This window comes from Engystomops pustulosus, chromosome 6 (assembly GCF_040894005.1).
Source record: "Engystomops pustulosus chromosome 6, aEngPut4.maternal, whole genome shotgun sequence".
In the NCBI taxonomy this organism is placed as follows: Eukaryota; Metazoa; Chordata; class Amphibia; order Anura; family Leptodactylidae; genus Engystomops; species Engystomops pustulosus.
In genome coordinates, this window is record NC_092416.1 from 83198522 (window position 1) to 83219274 (window position 20753).

At 39.4% G+C, this 20753-nt stretch overlaps 1 protein-coding gene across 1 annotated transcript in view; it reads right to left on the minus strand.

Moving 5' to 3' along the window:
* The window catches only part of TMC4 (transmembrane channel like 4), a 40151-nt gene that overhangs the window by 6900 nt on the left and 12498 nt on the right, over window positions 1-20753 (minus strand). The window contains exons 2-11 of the mRNA XM_072156821.1: window positions 18701-18887; window positions 13564-13712; window positions 12445-12609; window positions 10391-10467; window positions 9128-9273; window positions 7156-7303; window positions 6008-6181; window positions 2979-3136; window positions 2158-2284; window positions 877-974 (exon numbers count right to left, since the gene is read on the minus strand). Coding sequence (XP_072012922.1) covers window positions 877-974; window positions 2158-2284; window positions 2979-3136; window positions 6008-6181; window positions 7156-7303; window positions 9128-9273; window positions 10391-10467; window positions 12445-12609; window positions 13564-13712; window positions 18701-18887 — 1429 coding nt within the window. The remainder of the gene's footprint in view (window positions 1-876; window positions 975-2157; window positions 2285-2978; window positions 3137-6007; window positions 6182-7155; window positions 7304-9127; window positions 9274-10390; window positions 10468-12444; window positions 12610-13563; window positions 13713-18700; window positions 18888-20753) is intronic.

The window sequence follows — 20753 nt, forward strand, 5'->3', positions numbered from 1 at the left end:
ATACAAGATGGCATGTTAAATATGTGTAGAAAGACTAAATAAAAAACTTAATTAAAATAAATATGTGTCATAGTATGGTTTAACAATGTAAGAAGGCTGCACTGCCTCAAAATTGGAAAATACAAGTCTGACTATAGTCAACTGGATTTTTGGGGGAGATATATTGGCTGCTTTTCATCTGGGAAAAAAATATTGTAAGTCCATTCGTCATTCTAATTCCAATTTACATATTAAAATAGGGTCAATGAAAAAAATCCTTCCTTCGCACCTGCCTTGGACCAGGTGCAGATTTGCGCCTGAAAAGTCGCAAAAATAAGCAAAAAAAGTGATACATAAGTGAAAAGTCGCACGGAACATCTGTAAAACAACGATGCATAAGGCACACTGCACAAGGTGCAGACCCAGGTGTACTTGAAAAACGACAGAGTAAAAAGTCGCAAAAAAACCCGACAAAAATTAGACAATTTGACTAGCAGAGATAATGATACATATCCCCCATTGTGACTTTTTCATGCCTTGCAAGCCAGAAAACAGGGTATGAATGCATGATAAATGCATCCATTAGATTTCTCTCTGTTTATAAATCAATTAAAATTGTAAATATTTAACCCTATTGTGCCATATTGGGAAAATTAAAACCATAAAAAAATGGCTTAGCTATCATTTTGATATAATTAAACTCCATTCTCATGGCATGTAAAATGGTGCCATTGAGAAGTACAATATGTCCCGCAATGAAATAAGCCCTCATTTTGCCCTGTAAACAATAAAAAAAAGGTTACGGCAAAATACAAAGCATAAGAGGGTTGTGGTGCAAAGGTGTAACAAAATATAAATACATACATATATGGAAATGTATGTTTTGGTTACTCTTACTTTCTAGGGAAGTCCACCAGTAGTATCATCACCAAGACAGTGAGGAAATCAAAGATCAGCAGTTTATACATCTCTTGACCGACCCGAGTCTCCCAGCACTGCAAACACAAGATCAGTAAGAATACACTGTGCCATATAGTTCTTAAAGTGGACCTGTCACCCTAAAAAAAGCACAAGGAGCTGCTTACTAAAGTAAGCAGCTTGTAGCGCTACCACATTTTTAGCAGTGTTGAAATGCTAGCTATATCAAAACCCTTGGACACTGCAGCGCTGTACCAGCGGTCTGGCGTATTCATGAGGGGGTGGTCCGAGGCGCTGTTTCTTCCCCAGTCCGCCCCTCCCACACCATAAGCTGGCGGTGACTGCCAGGCTTCATGCGGCAGTTACTGCCTCCTCAGACTGCCCCCTCAGGGTTTCCAATAAAGCTAGCAGTATAGCATGCTAAAGTAATGCTTTTGTAAGCAGCTCCTAGTGCTTTTTTTTGGGGTGACAGGTCCTCTTACACTGAGTAAACTAGCTTTTAAAGGCGTTTTCCTACCAACAAAAGTTAGGCCCTATCCACAGGATAGGGCCTAACTTGCTGATCTGTAGGGGTCTCAGTGATGAAAACCCCACAGATCATCACTCCGTCAGACTTATGGAGCAGATGGCCGTGCATACCTGTTCTGCTCCATTAATCTCTATGGAGCTGATGGAGCTGACGGCAATTTCCGTCAGCTCCATAGAGATTAATGGAGCAGAGCGGTCACGTGCGGCCATCTGCTCCATAAGTCTGACAGAGCGACGAGGGGTCTGACAGAGGTATGTGGGACCCCATCTGACCCCTCTGAGACTCCTGTGGATAGGGCCTAACTTTTGTTTGCGGGAAAACCCCTTTAAGGTAGTAGCTACCCTTTAGTTTCCTTTAAAGGGGTATAAGCATCTTTGCTATATGATGTTGGTATAGAGAGAAAAGTTAAAAAAAAATTTCTTTGTGTTGGTCAGTGTCAGTATTATTATGGTTATGGGGATACCAAATATATGGACCTCCTCTCCTCTGAGTTCCAGAGGTGGCTAAGGCTAGCAGTGGCGTAACTTGAAACTCATGGGCCCCAGTGAGAAGTCTGTGCTAGGCCCCCAACTATAATCCATGGTTTATAGTACTGGTCTTATATATGAGAAAGTAACATCTTATTGGCCCACTAAGCCTCTTGGTTTCGGTTGTGGCCGCAGCCCCTCAAGTTACGCCCCTGGTGGCTATTATTCACATCTGTCTATGGTGGAAACCTATTGTAACCTTACTTTGTTTTCCACATAATTGTATCCACAATTATCACAAGGTGTTTTGTTTTCTGTATCTCCACAAGTGATATTGTTCCACAGAGAATAGAGCAACATTCCCAGACTGGCCAGACGGAGAAATACACACCTGTTAAAAAAAATAAAACAAGAATTACAGAATAATCAGCTGGACCTGGATTTTGGGGAATCGATACATTTCTGTCACAACCACAATTAGATAGTGATGTTCCATTGCTGTGTAGGTCCCATCTTTTGCAACTTAGGTTCTAAGTCACAGTGCCATTTGCACTTCAGAAAGAAGAGCCTTTTTTCAGACAGCCCTTCCAAACAAACCATAGTTAGAGATTTTTTCTGTGTGTACAGTGACATTATTAACTATTTAACATGCTCACTAAGGCCTGTAGAGTCTAAAATGGAAAAAAATACCACTCTGAAAGCTACATCTCTGAGCACTGTGTGGTCTGACCTAGGGGAAAATTTTCTGGGACACCCATTCCTAAGAAGATTGTCAATTGCCTAAGAAGTTTTACATTTGTGAATAATCTTTGTCATGTCTGAATGCTCCAGATAAGTAAACTTCTAAAACCTCTGATAAAAGTGGTCATACTTGCTGATGATCAATCAATCAATGACACCCGGTTGCTACCTCATACCTTAATGACAATGTAAGCAGTGAGAGTGCACTTATTGACTATATGACACTGTGATAGTAGAGGGCAGTGGGGGCCTATGGTATGTCATTTACAGTACTAGAGCAGATTAGATAAATAGACAGAAATTGAACAAATTTGTGAACAGTAGCTGGTCACTTCTGTACAGACCTGACTAGTGTCAGCCTAATCTCCACGCTGAGGATATATTGTTCCCATTTGATGGTGATATTGAATAACAATGGCAGAATGAAATTGGCAGCAGTGATGACAATTGAAGGCAAATAGCCAGCCAGCAGTTCCAGTATGAAGTTACCTTTCACTGATTCCTGTAAAGTACACACAATGTACATCATTTGCCAACTTTTTGTTAATACAGTCTACATTTTTATTTTAAATCTATATTTATATACATACAATTTGTAAAAAAAAATCTCTGGCAGGAAATATACGGGGCTACTTTTTCATATCACACTGATTATTATTTTTTCTCAGTTTATTAGAAATCTACCACCAAAGTTAAGCTTAATATACCAGGGCACATATTCATAGATCCAGGCACTGTGACTGGGTAATCTTCTAATATTTGTTTTCCATGGTCTCCTTTCTTCTAAAGGCAATTTATTATGCTAATTAACCTGAAGGGCTCTGGGGTGTTAGCAGAGCCTCTCTGATCAGTTGATTCACAGGCTGTTACGCAGGCTTGCTCCTTGCACAGTGTAACTGCCTGTGAACCTGCAGCATGAAGGGGCTCTTGTTATGCCCACAAAGCTCTTCTGGCTCATTACCATAAATGTACAAATTGATTTTAGAAGGAAGGAGGCCCTGGATAACAAATATAAGAAGATTACCATAGTCACATTGCCTGGATCTATGATTAAGTGCCCCTGGTTTATCAAGCTGGATTATGATGGTAGATTTCCTTTACAGGAAATCTACCACGAGTTACCTGCCATCAGAAGTAGAAATGATGGTAGATTCCTCCTACGTGCCTCTGCAATAATCTGTAATGTAATAATCAGGGAACCTAACCTAACATATTAAAACATTTTATTAGTATGTATATTAACTGCAGAGGCTGCCAGTCTAGTACATGCCCCAGTAGCCTCTACAGGTAATTTACATATTACTAAAATAAAGTTTTTAACAAGTTAAGTTACTTTCCAGGTTTATTTAATTACAGATTAGGGCAGAGGCAGGCAGAATCTATTTCTGATAGTAGAATGCTCATTGTAGGTTTCCCTTAAAGGGGTTTTCCCACGAAAGAAAATTTTCACATTTAAATCCCCTAGTGATATTAACACAATAAAGATCCTTTTAACCCCTTTACAATTTTACGCAGTGTTATTGCCGTTTTAGCTCCTATTACTCCCTCGGCTGCTCAGGGCAAAATCCCAGGGTGTGGGCGGACACATTACTATCCATCCGTTCTGTGGGGTGACAATGTGGTTACATTATCAGGGTACAGGTGCAAATAAGTTTTTTAATTTGGCTTCTGATATTGTAGTAACACGGTGACACATAGAAAGAATGAGATGAGACAGATCAGAGATGCATGATGGCTATTACACAGAGGCTGACACACTTTTACACTGTTACACTTTTAGCACTGCTACATCTCAAAGAAATGTGCCTGCCTCCCCCTTCCCCCAGATCTCCTTGTAGTTTGTACTTTGCAGCCTCTCTCTGTGCTCACAATCTCCTGGCAGGATGTGTCTCTGAGCTCCATGCAGGGGTCGTGGCTACAGGCAGGACTGATAGAGACAGGTTGGACTTATATCTGTGAAATGCTGCAATTTTTTTAATAACAGTGAATTAAAGAATGTTATTTTGCTATCCTGAGTACATATAAGAAACTTGTCTTTGTCAGAATACCCCTCTACGTTTCAACTAGTTACATTTTCCTATACAGAAAAAAAACAGGTATACCTGCCTAGAAGATGTGAAATGGTATAATGGTAGGAATCTATGGAGCCATTAAGGATGTGTTATAGTGAAATTATGCTGGTGCAAAGTAAGAGTTGTCCTTATGAAGACTTTGCCAATTAGGTCTTCGAGCAGGCATGTGGAGACTTACAGCCATTGACTGTCCACATTGTACCTACATTTTCAAGAAAAAGTATTTTCATATTTCCCAGAATTCCCCAGTGGAGCATCAATGGCTGTAAGTCTCCACACGCCTGCAAGGCAGCTTTAATTGGCAAACTCTCCATAAAGAGAGCTCTTACTTCCGACCCTAGGCAAAAGCCCCTTGCTCAGTTAAACCAGTTCCTTGCACTCCATTGACAAGATGCAAATACCTCTGGGCACATTTATTAAGGGTCTGTGGACCGGATTCCCATCCGGTTTGCCGATGATTTCCATTTTGCAGCGCATTTAACAGAGGTTTTTGTCGCACGCAATCGGATTGTGTCGCAATCGCGCTGGCTTTCATGCAACACAAATCGGGGGGGGCCTTCGGACGATCCGATGGATTCGGACAAACCGCGGGATTTAACTTTAAGCTAAGAGGCAATGTTTTCCTTATCCCATCCACGAAAACGTATTTGAATATTTCCCATTGTTAAATTTAAAATAATGAAGAGGCAAATTTCATGGTTTGAAAGCAGGTCTATATTTATTTTATGTCCTGGATTCCATCCTCACTATTTGTAAGGTGTATTGTCGAGCTTGTGTCTTTTCCTTCCAGTCTAAGTCCCTTGTATATATGGCACCATCTACTGACCATAAGTGGTAATGAAGTTACATCTGCCTGGAAAAGTGGGTTTACTCATTAACAAATGATGAGTGTTGTTTTATGCATTGTCAATCCAATCAATCTGGACACAAGGCCTGCACAAAGCAACCTGCTGCTGTCTCTTACCTGAGGATAATCTCCCTCCATCATACTCCAGGGAGAACTACTTCCACCTTACTAAGGCCTTTCACTCTTCTTGCATCCCCTCCATGGACCCGGACAAGGTCTGTTCCAACGGGCCAAGCGACTGTGACATGTCTAATGCCAGGCCACGCCAGTGCCAGCCACTCAGGTACCAGGGGCCTCCAGCTGCCCCCAAGCCATTAGTTCAGGCCCCGCCGCAGTGAGAGGACGTTGCAGATATAAGCACAACTTACAGCAAAAGCATTATAGAAACACAACATACAACATGATAAAAACACAGCCTACAACATGATACCAAGTGGTATATGTCAGTTCTCACCAATGCAAGCAGTAACTGAGATTCTTGAGTAGAGCGATAGATGCAATAGAAAGCTCCACATAAGAGGGCGATAACAATGAGATTGAGTAGGATTCGGACAGAGTAAATCCCAGCTCGTTGACATATGGTACGCTGGGCATGCAGACGTTTTATTTTCTCCTCTTCAAGATCCACCTGAATAAATCAAAATGGAGGAGACAATGTTAAGCTAGATCTCATTACTGAGAAAAACAGTTTATGAGTGGTACATCCCATGTAATTTACACAATGTACAACTAGGGAAGATCAATAAAATAGAGAGTTAAAATAAAGTTAGCAGTGTTGTTGTCTCCTTTATTCTTTGGGTTGGTACGATACTAAATTTATATAGGTTTTCGTGTGTTTCAATACATTTAAAAAAATTAAAACCTTCTGTACAAAAATAATCTTCATTTTGTCATCTTCTGGTGCTAATAACATTTGCTTACTTTGTATGGAGCTGTGCGAGATGAGATGACATTTTCATTGCTACCATTTCATTGCAATCATTTGCAATTTGGGAACTATTTCACTATTGTGATTAAATGGCAGGAAAACAACGTTATGTTTTGATAGATCGGACATTTAAATCGTGGCGATATTTAACATGTTTATGATTTTTTTCTGTTTATCAGTTCTAGGGGAGGGGGGGTGATTTTAATTTTTAATTATTTATTTGTTTTTACTACTGTATGGCAGTATATAGCGATTTTACTGATTATTTAACAAATGTCCACAAAGCAAACAGCCTTGGGTCTTACTTGGATCTTACCAAGACACAAGAGTAATTGTGTAATATAGAGATATTGCTAAAGCCTTATAAACTGTAATACAAAACATGGGATCACAGTAGTACAACATACGTATATATAAAAGAAGTGTAACTTTAGCAGGCATAGCTGGGTTGTTTTTCAAACTTTTATTTCTTATGTAATAGCTTAAGAAAGGGACTTTCGCCTGACCATGTTATTAATACAATTGCTGCAGTATTCACCTCAGACAAGGCTTGCTGCAGTGTGTTCCAGCTCTGATGATGATAGAAGATGAAGACGATCTCTATATTGAGATGTTTCCCAATATTTATAGATCAGCACATACCAGTGACCAGTCACATAAAAAGAAGAGCTCACCTTTAACTCATATCGAATACTTCTCTGCTTCAACGTAATAATTTTCTCATCTTTAATGCAGAAATCCCAGGCCGCGAGCACCTTATCTGTATAATTATTCACTGATGAATCATCTGTTATCAAACTCTGCTTGAAACCTTGAACTGATCTGCAGAAACAAGTATTAAGCATAGGGCTAAATATCAGGTCCATTGTGCATTGCTTTGCCCCAGGCACTGATACTCTGCAGTGGCACTTGGAGTCCATATGGGTCTTCATTTTTGCCATAGAGCTACTCACTCCTTACAGGTCGATAATTTCCCTACCTTGGAGAAGTGATAACTTTTTTACCTTTTTATATTTCAGTTTATAGAATTGTTTGAGGGCTCAAAGTGTACTTCATGTGGCATCATTTAATATTCCATACAGTGTACTGGAAAGCTGGAAAAAATTTGGTAGAATTGACCACTCTTGAGTCCCACCTCTCCATACAAGATACTCCACAGGCTGGTATTTATGCATAAATTGGGAGTATAGTCACCCCTTATCAAAGCTCAGGATGTGGTCACTCATGGCCTTTGTATTTTGCATTTAAATAATACAAAACACAGGGTGCCGATTACCAATCGCATGTGCTTCTATGGAAATGTATTTGCAATTGGGCCAAACGCAACTCCCAGGCATTTTCCATGTATGGCCACACTTTCATAAAAAAGGGTTTGCATTGGGCATAGCTAAACATGTCCAATTGTAAAATAGTTTAATTCACTTTTTACTGCCCAAGTAACAATAATAATTATAATATAATAATTATTATTTAACTTGGGGGAGGGGATCTGGGGAGATCTATATATATTTATATGGGAGCCGGATACTATTTATACTGGGGGGAAGGGGCTATAAATATAACTAAACTTGATGGGGGAATCTACATATATGGTAGTATATATAATAAACTGGTGGGTGGCTATATGTAAGGCTGTATATAAATGAATTGGGGGGACTTCTGAATATAATAAAACTGGGGTGGGGAAATGTATATTTGGGGGCAAGTAAATAATTAAACTTAGGGGGATTCTATGGGAGGTTGTATAAACTCAAAGTGAGGGGGATCTAAATATGGGGGCAAGATATAAATTAAACTGGGGGGACGATATGGTAGGCAGTATATAATTAGACTGTGGCGGAGAGTATAGTCAGTTGTGTTGTGAGGGGTATATATTATTTAGGAACATAGTGTTCCCGGAGTAAAGTCCTGTGATGGAAGAGATTGTCATCTCGAAAGGTACTAGTTTCCACTAGTACTAATGAATCTGTAGTCAGTCACAGTGACAGTGATCCTGCCTGTGGGGATGTTAACAATTGTTAGTAAAGTTTTTAGCTTTTTCTGAACAGGGAGTGGGCAATGGAACAGAAGAAGGCTACTGAAGGAGGGGGCAGCATTTTAATTTTCGCCTCAAGCAGCAAATATGCTAGAATCGGCCCTGACTTAGTCTTCAGTCTTAGGGTACATTCAAATTGACGTGTGGTTGCCTGGTCATAGTATGGGCAAGCACTCATCAGCACGCTGGCAATGCTTACCCCTCCCCTCTCCATAGAAAATAGAGCTGCACAGCCAAAGTTAGAGCACATGCTCTCTTTTTTTTGTGGCCATAGCACGGTACAGTAAGCACACTTTGTGCTCACTGTTCCACGCCCAGCGCCATAGGCATCTACGGGGATGCATGTCGGGCCGCAAGATACATGTCCACACACGGCCCATGTGAATGGGGCCTTAGACTTCTTCCGCACCATACTTAGTGATGTTCACCTTTTATCAAATAAAATCATTGCTGGAGTACATTTCAGACATCAATATGATGTTTTTAGGTTGGACTATTCTATTTTCCCAACTTTATCTACTATGATACATTTAAATACATCATACATTAGAATAAATGTCAGACTGCACCTCTGGAAATCAGGGACTTGAATGTGGCACTTCTTTTCTTACCTGATCACTGTCCATAAAAGGCTGAGAAGAAAGTAAGCTAGAGTGGTGACAAGATAGGCCAGAGGAACATTGTAAGAAAAATTGGAAAAGTTCACAGAGGTTTTCTTGTAGTATCCATAAAACATATAAGTCCACTCCATGAAACCCTGGAGGAAAGAGCATGTAAGGTACATGATGAAAGTCCAATCACTAATTACAAGATATTTTCTTTTATCCTCATATATTTATGTGATATTCTCTCTAAAATAATCCCATTGCCATGGTGTTGCTAAAGTGCCAAAAAGTTCCTGAAAAGTTAATCACATCAGTGTCACAGTTTTTTTTTTAATTCAGCCTCTGTAGTGAATATCCAGGTTAATTCCCAACATTTACAACAATACCCTGTGTCTGGCTCAGACTGTTGTCTATGGGCTGTGTCGGGGTTACATTACACCTTAGTGCAATTTGAATAAATAAGGTTGTATTTGTAGCTTGTATAATATATTGAAATACTTTTATATTGTGTATTATTCACATGTGTATTATTCACCTCTAAATGTGGGGCCTAATAGGCTTACCTACATGGCAGACCCAAAGTATATTGCAAGATCTATGATTGCCATAGCAGCAGGGGTGGACTGTGAATTTAAAGTGAATTTAAAGATCCCCTGTGGGCGGGATCAAAACAAGTAGGCATGACCATGTAATGTGGGTGGAGTTACCAAACTCCACACAAACTGTTGAGAAATGGTCTTAATCAACATGTACAGCGCAGAGAAAGAGACTCATACTGCCTCCCATGCACAGGAATAAAGCTATTTTCTTTAAAAGAACACAACTTAATCCTGCCTTATATATACAAAAAAAAACTACTACAATACCTTCTCCAATAAACAAGAATGTAACTACTATAATACTGCATATAGCCAGGTGGGTTACATGGCCAGTCCACTCCTGCATAGAAGCTATCAGCACCCCAATCTGATTGGATTGGAAAGGGATTTTCCTTACTCACAAAGCATTCAGAATGCCGTGGTCAGCATTGACCACAATATCTAATGGGTTAAACAGTCCAGATTGGCTCCCCCTCCAAATACAGACTGTTAGAGGAGGACCCTGGCTGCCACAAGACAGCTGAGCAACTGGTCTGCCTGGCATGGGAGACCAGTGAAATACTTAGGTTAGACCGCTGTAGAAACATGGCAGCCTAATCACACATATTGGTGGTCACTAAGGAGTTAAAGACTGAGAATACGAAAAACAGTTTTTGAATTTTAGTCTTACCGTTCCCATCAGGATATTCATGATAAAGACATAAAATCTCTCCAGTCCTTGTGGGTTTGGATTGTACTCGAAACACTCTATAGAGAGAAAAGGATATCATGTAAGCCACTTCTATATTATTACACCTGGCACCCCTGCCCGCCCATCGTCTCACAGCAGCAGTGCCCACCACGTCAATATACTACAGAGCCAAAAGCAGGTGACTTCCATAAATAGTCATGTTAGTAAGAAAACCAGAATTTACACTCCACAAGAACTGCATTCCTAACTGGTGTTGATCTGAGAGATGATGGAGATATGATTGATTCATGAAAAGGCAGATGCCTCTCTACTGTTATAGGAAGAAGCAGTCTTGATAATATATTTATTAAAATGGCTGATGATGGATGTTATATCTGAAGTTGACTGTTCGACTAGGTTTACAACACACATATTAGTTGGGTTACATTTTGGTGCACATTGGTGCATGATAGGCCAAAACTCCATTTGACTCCCCTCCCAACTAAGGTAAATGTGTTGCATATACACCAGTAAGTAGTTAGGTTACATATTGTTTTGCAATGTTATATATATTTTTCTGGCCTTACGGGAAACTTATTTGCATAATACGAGGTTGGCTGTGAATAAACACCTCAGTTTCTGGATACAGTTTGATCTTTTGTGTAAGATCTGACCTGGTGCCAGTAGCTATGTGCAAGACTTTATTCTCTGATAATACAGTGTATCCCTGGCGAATGGAAGCATATAACTGCAAATAGAACTATATCAGTGTAGGCGGCACTGCCCTCTCGTGCCTGCCTCCCACCCTTGTAATAAATCGTATAATTTCTGGTTACAGAAACGTGCTTGTATTGCCATGAACCACAGCAAATTAATCCTTTCAGCATTGATCTGTCAACATATACAAAAGGAAAAAAATGATAAAGCTGGAATGACTTGCAGGGTTGTAAAATGTGAAACAACATCTTCTTTTAATAATTGTTTGGTTCAGAGATGTTTTTACCACAATGCAGCATCCTATAGGTAGGTTTTTTTCACATTTTTCTCCAAAAATGTTTCGATTGCATATTAAACCATTAATGATGCGGCCTGAAAAGGCTTTAATGACTGGAGCTAAATTTTGTATGTGGCGGTTTAACTTCTTTTTTTGAGTGCTACCTTAAAGTTTTTTGCTGCGTTTTTTTCTGGACACATAGGGCGAGTTAAAATGTAATAAAAGTTTAAAGATTTTTAGCTTTATTTGGGATTAAAAGGGCTTTTTTATTTTGAGAGTACCGTATATACTTGTGTATAAGCCGAGTTTTTCAGCACAAAAAATGTGCTGAAAAATCTCAACTCGGCTTATATACGAGGCAATTAAAAAAATAAACGTACATACTCACCTTCCGGCGTCCCGATGCTCGCCACGGCTTCCCGATGCTCGTTGCGGGTCCTCTTCTGTCTTCTTTCCGCTGTTACAGCCGTCATGTCCATGTGCCATGGCCATGTGGTCTACCGGCCGGCGCATACTATAATGCGGCCACTGGTGACATCATAGTATGCGCCGGCAGATCACATGGATGCGTCTCTGCCGGCTGTTACAGCGGAAAGAAGACAGAAGAGGACCCGCGATGATAATCGGGAAGCCGTGACAAGCATTGAGGACACCGGTGCTTTAATGCGGGCTGGCTATATATTAAATGGGGCTGGCTGGCTATATACTAAAGGGGGCTGGCTGTATACTTAAGGGGGCTAACTGACTGGCTGTATACTTAAGGCGGCTGACTAGCTGGGTGTATGCTTAAGGGGGCTGGCTGTATACTTAAGGGGGCTGACTGGCTTGCTGTATACTTAAGCGGGCTGACTGGCTGGCTGTATACTTAAGGGGGCTGGCTCGATACATGAAGAGGCCTACACAGACATTACTGAGTTGGACTGTCCACAAGAAGACTGCTGTGCTCTGAATCAGCAATGGTTTACACCAAAGAAATTTAATTATACAATAGATATTTTACTCTTCAACTATACATTGCAACTTTTTATGGAATATATTTGCTGAATTTCACGAAACTCACTGCTATTGTTAGGACTGTGGCTAACGGTCTGATTTAAACCCAACTCGTTAAAGGCAATGCTGGGAATCACAATGAATCCAGCAACAAGGAGGAAGGTCACAAAGTTTAGTAGCACTAAGAACCTTAAGAAAGTGAAGTATGACTGGATTCCAGTTCCAAATTGACCTGCGGAAGATAAAAGAGAAATTGGATTTAAAAAAGAGAATATTATTATGTTGGCATATTTATTATATAGAGGAGCATAGCCATGTAGATGGAGCAGAAATAACATCCAGGCATTGGTGTCTGAGGGGTTAAGAGGCCCCTCTGCTATTCAAGACTTAAAGGGAATGTGTCACCAAAAAAAGGATAAAATTAAATTGCTGTCTTTGAATTTTAGATATTTGTGGCCATTTTTTAAATTAATTTTGCATGCCATTATGTCACCTAAGCGCTTGTGCTGACTAGTAGTACTCCGCATCAGTATGGAAGATCTATGTGCATTGATATTTGAAGCTACCTCTATTTGCTAACAGTGGGATAGATTACTTGTAATGCTTCCTGAAAGTTCAAAAGATCATCAAAAATCTGTAAATTTATAAACATCAATTTGCATTTTTTTCTGGTGACACATTTCCTTGTAAAAGGACTTTGTTGCCTACTGTAAAATTACATGTTGACATGCAAAATGAACATATGGAGTTGTCAGTTTTCTATGCGGACCTGCGGTCCACTGGTCAGACTTGGACATAGAGGGTGCAAAGTCTTTCGGCAACACTTAAGACAACTTTTTCTGTGAGCAAAGCAAAGGTAGAAAGTACAGGGGAGGGGAATCTATTAGACCCCTTTCACACATAAGATATCAGTCCCTATAGAAGCTTATGGCGCACGCTCTATCTTTTCCCATATGTACGGCCGGGCACCATGTTGCGCTATGGAGAGTGAAGGGGTGAGCACCCCTCATCTTTTCATGGCACAGCTGTATGCTTGCCGGGGCTGAGAATACGTTCATGTGAAAGAGGCCTAAGTAGTAAGTATAACTATAAGGTCATGTGAGGCACAGCGGTGCAGGAGGTGCCATTATAACATATAAATAGCTCTATTATTTGGATCAGTTGTAACCTGATATTTCCCACATACCTCCAATAGTTTGCAGAGAACCTTTCCAGAGAATCAGGTGTTGTAAAACAACTGACATTTTACGCCTGAATTTTCTCCAAGATCTCCCCTTTTCTTCCTTCCAGGACTCCAATCCTGTTTTCTTTTTCATTTTTCTCTCCTGTTTTCTCCTATATTAGAATCATTTTTAGAGTATATTCATGGATAGAAGAAATCTTTAATTTCCATATCCCCTTCACACCCCCTCCAGGGCACCCTGGCTTGTAGGTGGTGGATAGGGGAAAATAATCGCAAGTGCTAGCTATAAGCTACGCCACTGACATGATGCAGAAGTCCTGATAAATATCCCCCCTACTTTAACCACAAAAAACTGGGAAAGCTTATTGACTCGAGTAAAAGCTTAGGATGGGAAATGCATTGGTCACAACCTCCCCTTACTAATCAAATACCCAGCAGCCCCCCCCCCCACTCATTCAGTGCCCTGCAGCCTCCTGACACTCATTCAATGTAATGAATGGAATGAAGGATTGTAAACCAAGCACATTGGCATCAAGGATGGTAGGATCCACTTTTCTTTATGCTTCCTATACCCTAGTTTAAGAAAAAAAAGGCTTCAACATTATGCAAATTAACTTGAGGGTCTCCAGTCTCCTTTAACACCTATAGAGGCTCATTTGCATAATTGTAAAAGACTTTAAAAAAAACAGGGTATTGGAAGCTAAAAGAAGTGCAGATCCTACCAAAGGCGGCAAACACCAGCATGTAAGTGTGCTTGGTTTACAATCCTTGATCTTGGTGGTAGATTCACTTTAACTCCTATGCGCACCAGGGAGTTATAGTACGTCCCTGCGTCCCTGTGACTGTTAACCCCTTACATGTGGGCATGTAAGTGTCTACCCCCTATGGATCGGATCCCCGTGACGCTTACCAGGTGATCCGATCCTCTTCTGGGCAGCCCCGAGGTCCGCCAAGTGCCCCGGGGCTGCCCAATCTCTTCTGCAGTCAGATCCCTTCCGGGTCTGACTGTAAACTGCGCATGCGTCTGCATGCTCAGACAGTTTACACTGCTCTACAATGAATTAGAATTGTAGAGCAGTGTATTGGACTTGAACCAGCGATCACAGCAAGTTCAAGTTTGAAGAAGTAAAAAAATAGTTAAAAACAGCTAAGTTTAAACATTAAAATAAATAAAAAATAAATACACAAAAATATAAACCCCTAAAATGTAACTTTCCCATAAAAACAATAAGGTATAAAAAACACTAACACACAACCCCCCCCCCCCCCCCCCCACACACACACACATAGTTGGTATTGCCGCGTACGTAACAATCTGTATAATAAAACAGAATACTTACTGGACCTGCACGGTAAACACTAGGGAAAAAAAACTCAAAAAACGCTCCGAAAAAAAAGATAATTTTTAATTAATACCCTTTAAAAAAAGTGCTCTAAAAAGTGAAATGAAAAAATGTTATGCACTCTAAAATAACACCACTAAAAAGAACAACACTTCTCGCAAAAAATAAGCCCTTAACCAGATTTGTCAGCCTAAAAATAAAAAATTTATGGATATGAAAGAGGGTGATGCCAAATTCATTTTATTCAGTAAAAATTGTATGGTAATGGTTATGGTATGGTAAACGCCCCTGGATATCTCATAGGGGGTCATTTACTAAGGGCCGAATCACGTTTTTTCAGAATTGTAGAGCAGTGTATTGGACTTGAACCAGCGATCACAGCAAGTTCAAGTCTGAAGAAGTAAAAAAATAGTTAAAAACAGCTAAGTTTAAACATTAAAATAAATAAAAAATAAATACACAAAAATATAAACCCCTAAAATGTAACTTTCCCATAAAAACAATAAGGTATAAAAAACACTAACACACAACCCCCCCCCCCCCACACACACACACATAGTTGGTATTGCCGCGTACGTAACAATCTGTATAATAAAACAGAATACTTACTGGACCTGCACGGTAAACACTAGGGAAAAAAAACTCAAAAAACGCTCCGAAAAAAAAGATAATTTTTAATTAATACCCTTTAAAAAAAAGTGCTCTAAAAAGTGAAATGAAAAAATGTTATGCACTCTAAAATAACACCACTAAAAAGAACAACACTTCTCGCAAAAAATAAGCCCTTAACCAGATTTGTCAGCCTAAAAATAAAAAATGTATGGATATGAAAGAGGGTGATGCCAAATTCCATTTTATTCAGTAAAAATTGTATGGTAATGGTTATGGTATGGTAAACGCCCCTGGATATCTCATAGGGGGTCATTTACTAAGGGCCGAATCACGTTTTTTCAGAATTGTAGAGCAGTGTATTGGACTTGAACCAGCGATCACAGCAAGTTCAAGTTTGAAGAAGTAAAAAAATAGTTAAAAACAGCTAAGTTTAAACATTAAAATAAATAAAAAATAAATACACAAAAATATAAACCCCTAAAATGTAACTTTCCCATAAAAACAATAAGGTATAAAAAACACTAACACACAACCCCCCCCCCCCACACACACATAGTTGGTATTGCCGCGTACGTAACAATCTGTATAATAAAACAGAATACTTACTGGACCTGCACGGTAAACACTAGGGAAAAAAAACTCAAAAAACGCTCCGAAAAAAAAGATAATTTTTAATTAATACCCTTTAAAAAAAAGTGCTCTAAAAAGTGAAATGAAAAAATGTTATGCACTCTAAAATAACACCACTAAAAAGAACAACACTTCTCGCAAAAAATAAGCCCTTAACCAGATTTGTCAGCCTAAAAATAAAAAATTTATGGATATGAAAGAGGGTGATGCCAAATTCCATTTTATTCAGTAAAAATTGTATGGTAATGGTTATGGTATGGTAAACGCCCCTGGATATCTCATAGGGGGTCATTTACTAAGGGCCGAATCACGTTTTTTCGTCGGGTTTCCCGAAAATTACCGCTTTGCACCGAATTGCCCTGGGTTTTTGGTGCACGCGATCGGATTGTGGCGCATCGGCATGCACGTGATGGAAATCGGGGGGCGTGGCCGTCGGAAAACCCGATGTATTCGGAAAAACCGCCGTATTTTAAAAAAAGAAAATGCGTCGATCGACACGCACTTACCTGCACCCAGGATAGCTTGGTGAACTCAAGTGAACTCCGACGGACTTCAGCGCAGCAGCGTAGTGAATCGCCGGAAGACCCAAATCAGCGTTGAAGAACCCCGCCCACCACTGGATCGCGAATGGACCGGGTAAGTAAATCTGCCCCATAGTGTTCTAAAGCCAAAAACAGATTTGAAAAATAGGGCTGCGTCCTAGAGGCCAAAATAGGCTGAAGGGGTTAAATGCCCCGCAACAACCTCCCCTTCACCCATTTAATGACCTGCAAAACAGCCTCCCCCCAATAATAGCTAGCTGCCAACCTCTTACACAGGCCCCGTATAAAAAATGAACTCAATACTTACCACTGGTGCTCCCTGTTGCTTTTTTTCTCCATCAGCTTCTGTGTAGCTGAGGGGGTAGGGATGAGTCCATGCCCTTTGCCCACACACACTATGGGGTACATGTATCAAATTTTTGGCTTGCCTTTTCATGGGACATGTATAAGCCTTTTGGCAACACTTTTCATGGTGTTTGTGCTCATTTGCCACTTTTTTTGTGCATAGAACTGTCTCTCATCAAAGTTTGCCATTGTCTAGTTTTCTGCAGAGTTACCTGAGTTATCACCAGAATCCAAATGTTAAAGTTGCGACTTTTTAAAAAAAAAGTCACAAATTTGTTGCAAATCTAAGATAGCAGAGACTTTTGTTTTAAAAGGTCAGAAATTCACATAAGGCCAAATGTATCAGTAAAAAAAAACACTAAGATACATCTGACCAGCAGAAAAGCCAAGAAAAGTCCCAAAAAACAGACAAAGTCGGACTTATGATACATATGCCACTATAATATTATCAGGTGGTGACGCTGCTGTGTCATAGTGTGTGCACCTCAATGCTAAACATGAACCTCCAGAGAAAAGAGGAGTTGTGGGGAGCGCCAGAGGTAAATACAGGCAGTCCTCGGGTTATGTACAGGATAGGTTCTGCAGGTTTGTTATTAAGTTGAGTTTGTATTTAAGTCGGAACTGTATACTTTATAACTGTAACCTCAGTCAAAAATTTTTTGGTCTCTGTGACAATTGGATTGTAAAAATGTTGGACTGTGATTAGAACCAGGATTAACAATAAAGCTTCATTGCAGACACCTGTGATAACAGTTTATTGTAGCCTAGGGCTAAAGTACAGTAAATTACCAAAATCCAGAGGTCCGTTTGTAACTAGGGGTCGTATGCAAGTCAGGTGTTCTTAAGTAGGAGACCGCCTGTACTGCTTTTATTTATTTTTTTAATATACAGGCAGTCCCCGGGTTACATACAAGATAGGGTCTGTAGGTTTGTTCTTAAGTTGAGTTTGTATGTAAGTCGGAACCATATACTTTATTATTGTAACCCCAGTCAATTTTTTTTTGGTCTCTGTGAGAATTTTAAAAATGTTGGGTTGTCATAAGCACCAGGATAAACAATAAATCTTAATTACAGGCACCGGTGATAACTGTTACACCTGATTATTGTAGCCTAAGGCTAAAATACAGTAACCTACCAACATCCAGAGGTCCATTTGTAACTAGGGGTTGTATGTAAGTCAGGTGTTCTTAAGTAGGGGACCGCCTGTACTAGTGTAAGAGCTGAGTGGAGCTTTTTTAGCACAAACATTGTGCTGCAAAACTCGGTATTAGAAATATGCTGATCTTATAGGGAAGTAAATCCAGCTGACAGCTTCACTATAGTTGTTCCGTGCATGAAATAGAAATGTAGAAATTCTACAAAAAGGCATTACTATTTTTTTCTAGCCCCACATCTTAATAAATTAATAATAATCTTTATTTATATAGCGCCATCAAATTTTGTAGTGCTTTACAAATCATAGGGGACATATAGAGATATAATATTACATTACACAGAACAAACAGTCACATGAAACAATAGGAGTGAGGGCCCTGCTCACAAGAGCTTACTGTCTATAAGGAATTCAGAATTTCACCAAAAGCAGCCAGATTGAAGATCTCTATATCTGTATGCACAAACTCTATGTGCAAAATTGTCAGAGAAGTAAAAAGAAAATAGAAAAGTTACCGTATTTCTCTTTTCCTCTGCATAGAACAGTACAAGTCTTTTATAGGCCTGTTTTCATTCTGGAGCCACATATCTACCCAATTGTTTTCTAGAGCATTTTCCCTTGTTGGTGGAAATGTTTCAGTCCATGTCTGCTCTTCATGACCCCGGTGACGTAGTACTGACGCATTAGTCTGCCACATAACATCTGACAAATATTAAAAAAAAGGTTGTGAATTGGCACTGTACCAAAATGGTGGTTGCTTGATATAAAAGAGACCTGACTCAATGCCCAGATATATTATTTTGTCTGAGCTCAAAGTTTACACAAAAATATTTCCTATGGTGCTTGCACATGTATTTATTATATGTTTGCGCCATAATTCTACAGTAATTCTATTATTATATATAATACTATATTATAATATAATTCTATTCATATCTTGTTTAATATCTGAATTGAGTGGTGTTGACGAAAAAAACTATTGTAAAATTCAGGATCTTGGGAAAGCTAGGTGCCCTGGCTGCCGTACATAGACACAATGGGGCACATTTACTTATCCGTCCCGTTGAAGCCGCCAATCCGGAATGTCCGACAAGGATTCAGAGCTGCCTCAATTCAATAAGATCGTGCATCCAATTTCCTGCATTTGTCGCTTCCCCGCTCAGGTCCGCCAGAGTTCACCATCTTCTGTAAGTGCTTGTCTTGCGACACAATTTTTAAAGTTAAATTCTGTGGTTTGTCCGAATCAGTGGGGTTGTCCGAAGTCCACAACCCCAATTTGTGTCACATGCAAGCCGGCACCTATGCGCCACAATCCGATCACATGCGAAAACCTGGGGCAATTCAGTTCAAAAGGGAAAAATTTGCGAAACCCGACGGAAATGCGGGCGCGGGACCCTTAGTAAATGTGCCCCATTACCTTCACATAGACAGGAGCTGCCTGAACTGTCCAGACAGGACAAATCAACCTGAGCTGGATGACCCGTACACAACTTCTGCCTGTCTGAGAGATGATGGTAATGATTTTATGATGATGATGGTTGATGATTTTTATGAAAATGGATGGTGATGATGTTGATGCATTGATCAAGCATTCATCATTATTCATCATCATAATTCATCATGATGATCATCATCCATTGTCCTTCATCATCATTATACATCATCATCCATTATCTTCAAAATCCATCATCATCTGTATGCCTGTATTAAACATGTCCTACAGTCAACAACAAAATCTTGAGAATGCAAGTTTCATATTGAGGTTTTAAGAAATAATATTCACTTGTAATTATTTTCTACATGGTAATGATTACCTTTTACAATTGAGAGGGACTGCAATAAGTTCTAATATAGCCCTCAAGTACACCAATATCTTTATGGCTAATTTGGAGGAGTCTGTCACCATTCTTTAATTCATCTATCTGATTTGGAAAGGTGATTAAGAAGACTTGACAGCTTTTAAAAATTTAACGACATGACCCAGACATTGAATTCATGACATTGTCTGATACAACAGTACAGCCTCTTGATACTTTTTTTTTTTAATAAAGTCTTTATTATTACCATAAGCAATTAAAAACATAGTAAAAAAAGAATTCCATAAAAGGATATACCTAAATTACGGAGTTATATCCCATAAAAACTCCATTTTATACAATATACATATTTAGAGATAGACAGTAAACTATAGGAAGGATAGCCTTATCACATATTCCTTCAAGAGCAAGCTAAACATTATACAACACCAATATACCTACAATATATACATATACTGCTAACAATTTCTGTTAGTTTTCATATGTTTCATATGTATTTTATGTTAAAAAAAAAAAAAAGATGTTACCCAACTCTTTCTCCATACCTTAGTTTGTATTGAGAACAACAACTTAAAGACAGACTTATTTGTTAAACCAAGTAATAACCTTTCATGGTATGACAGTGCCCATCCAAAAATACAATTGATTCTCTCCCTTATAGCCAAATGTTGCGGGTTTGCAGAACTATATAGGAAACAGGGCAAGTTGATAAAAGATTTAGTGAGATGACAGACAACTTTTTGAAGAGAGA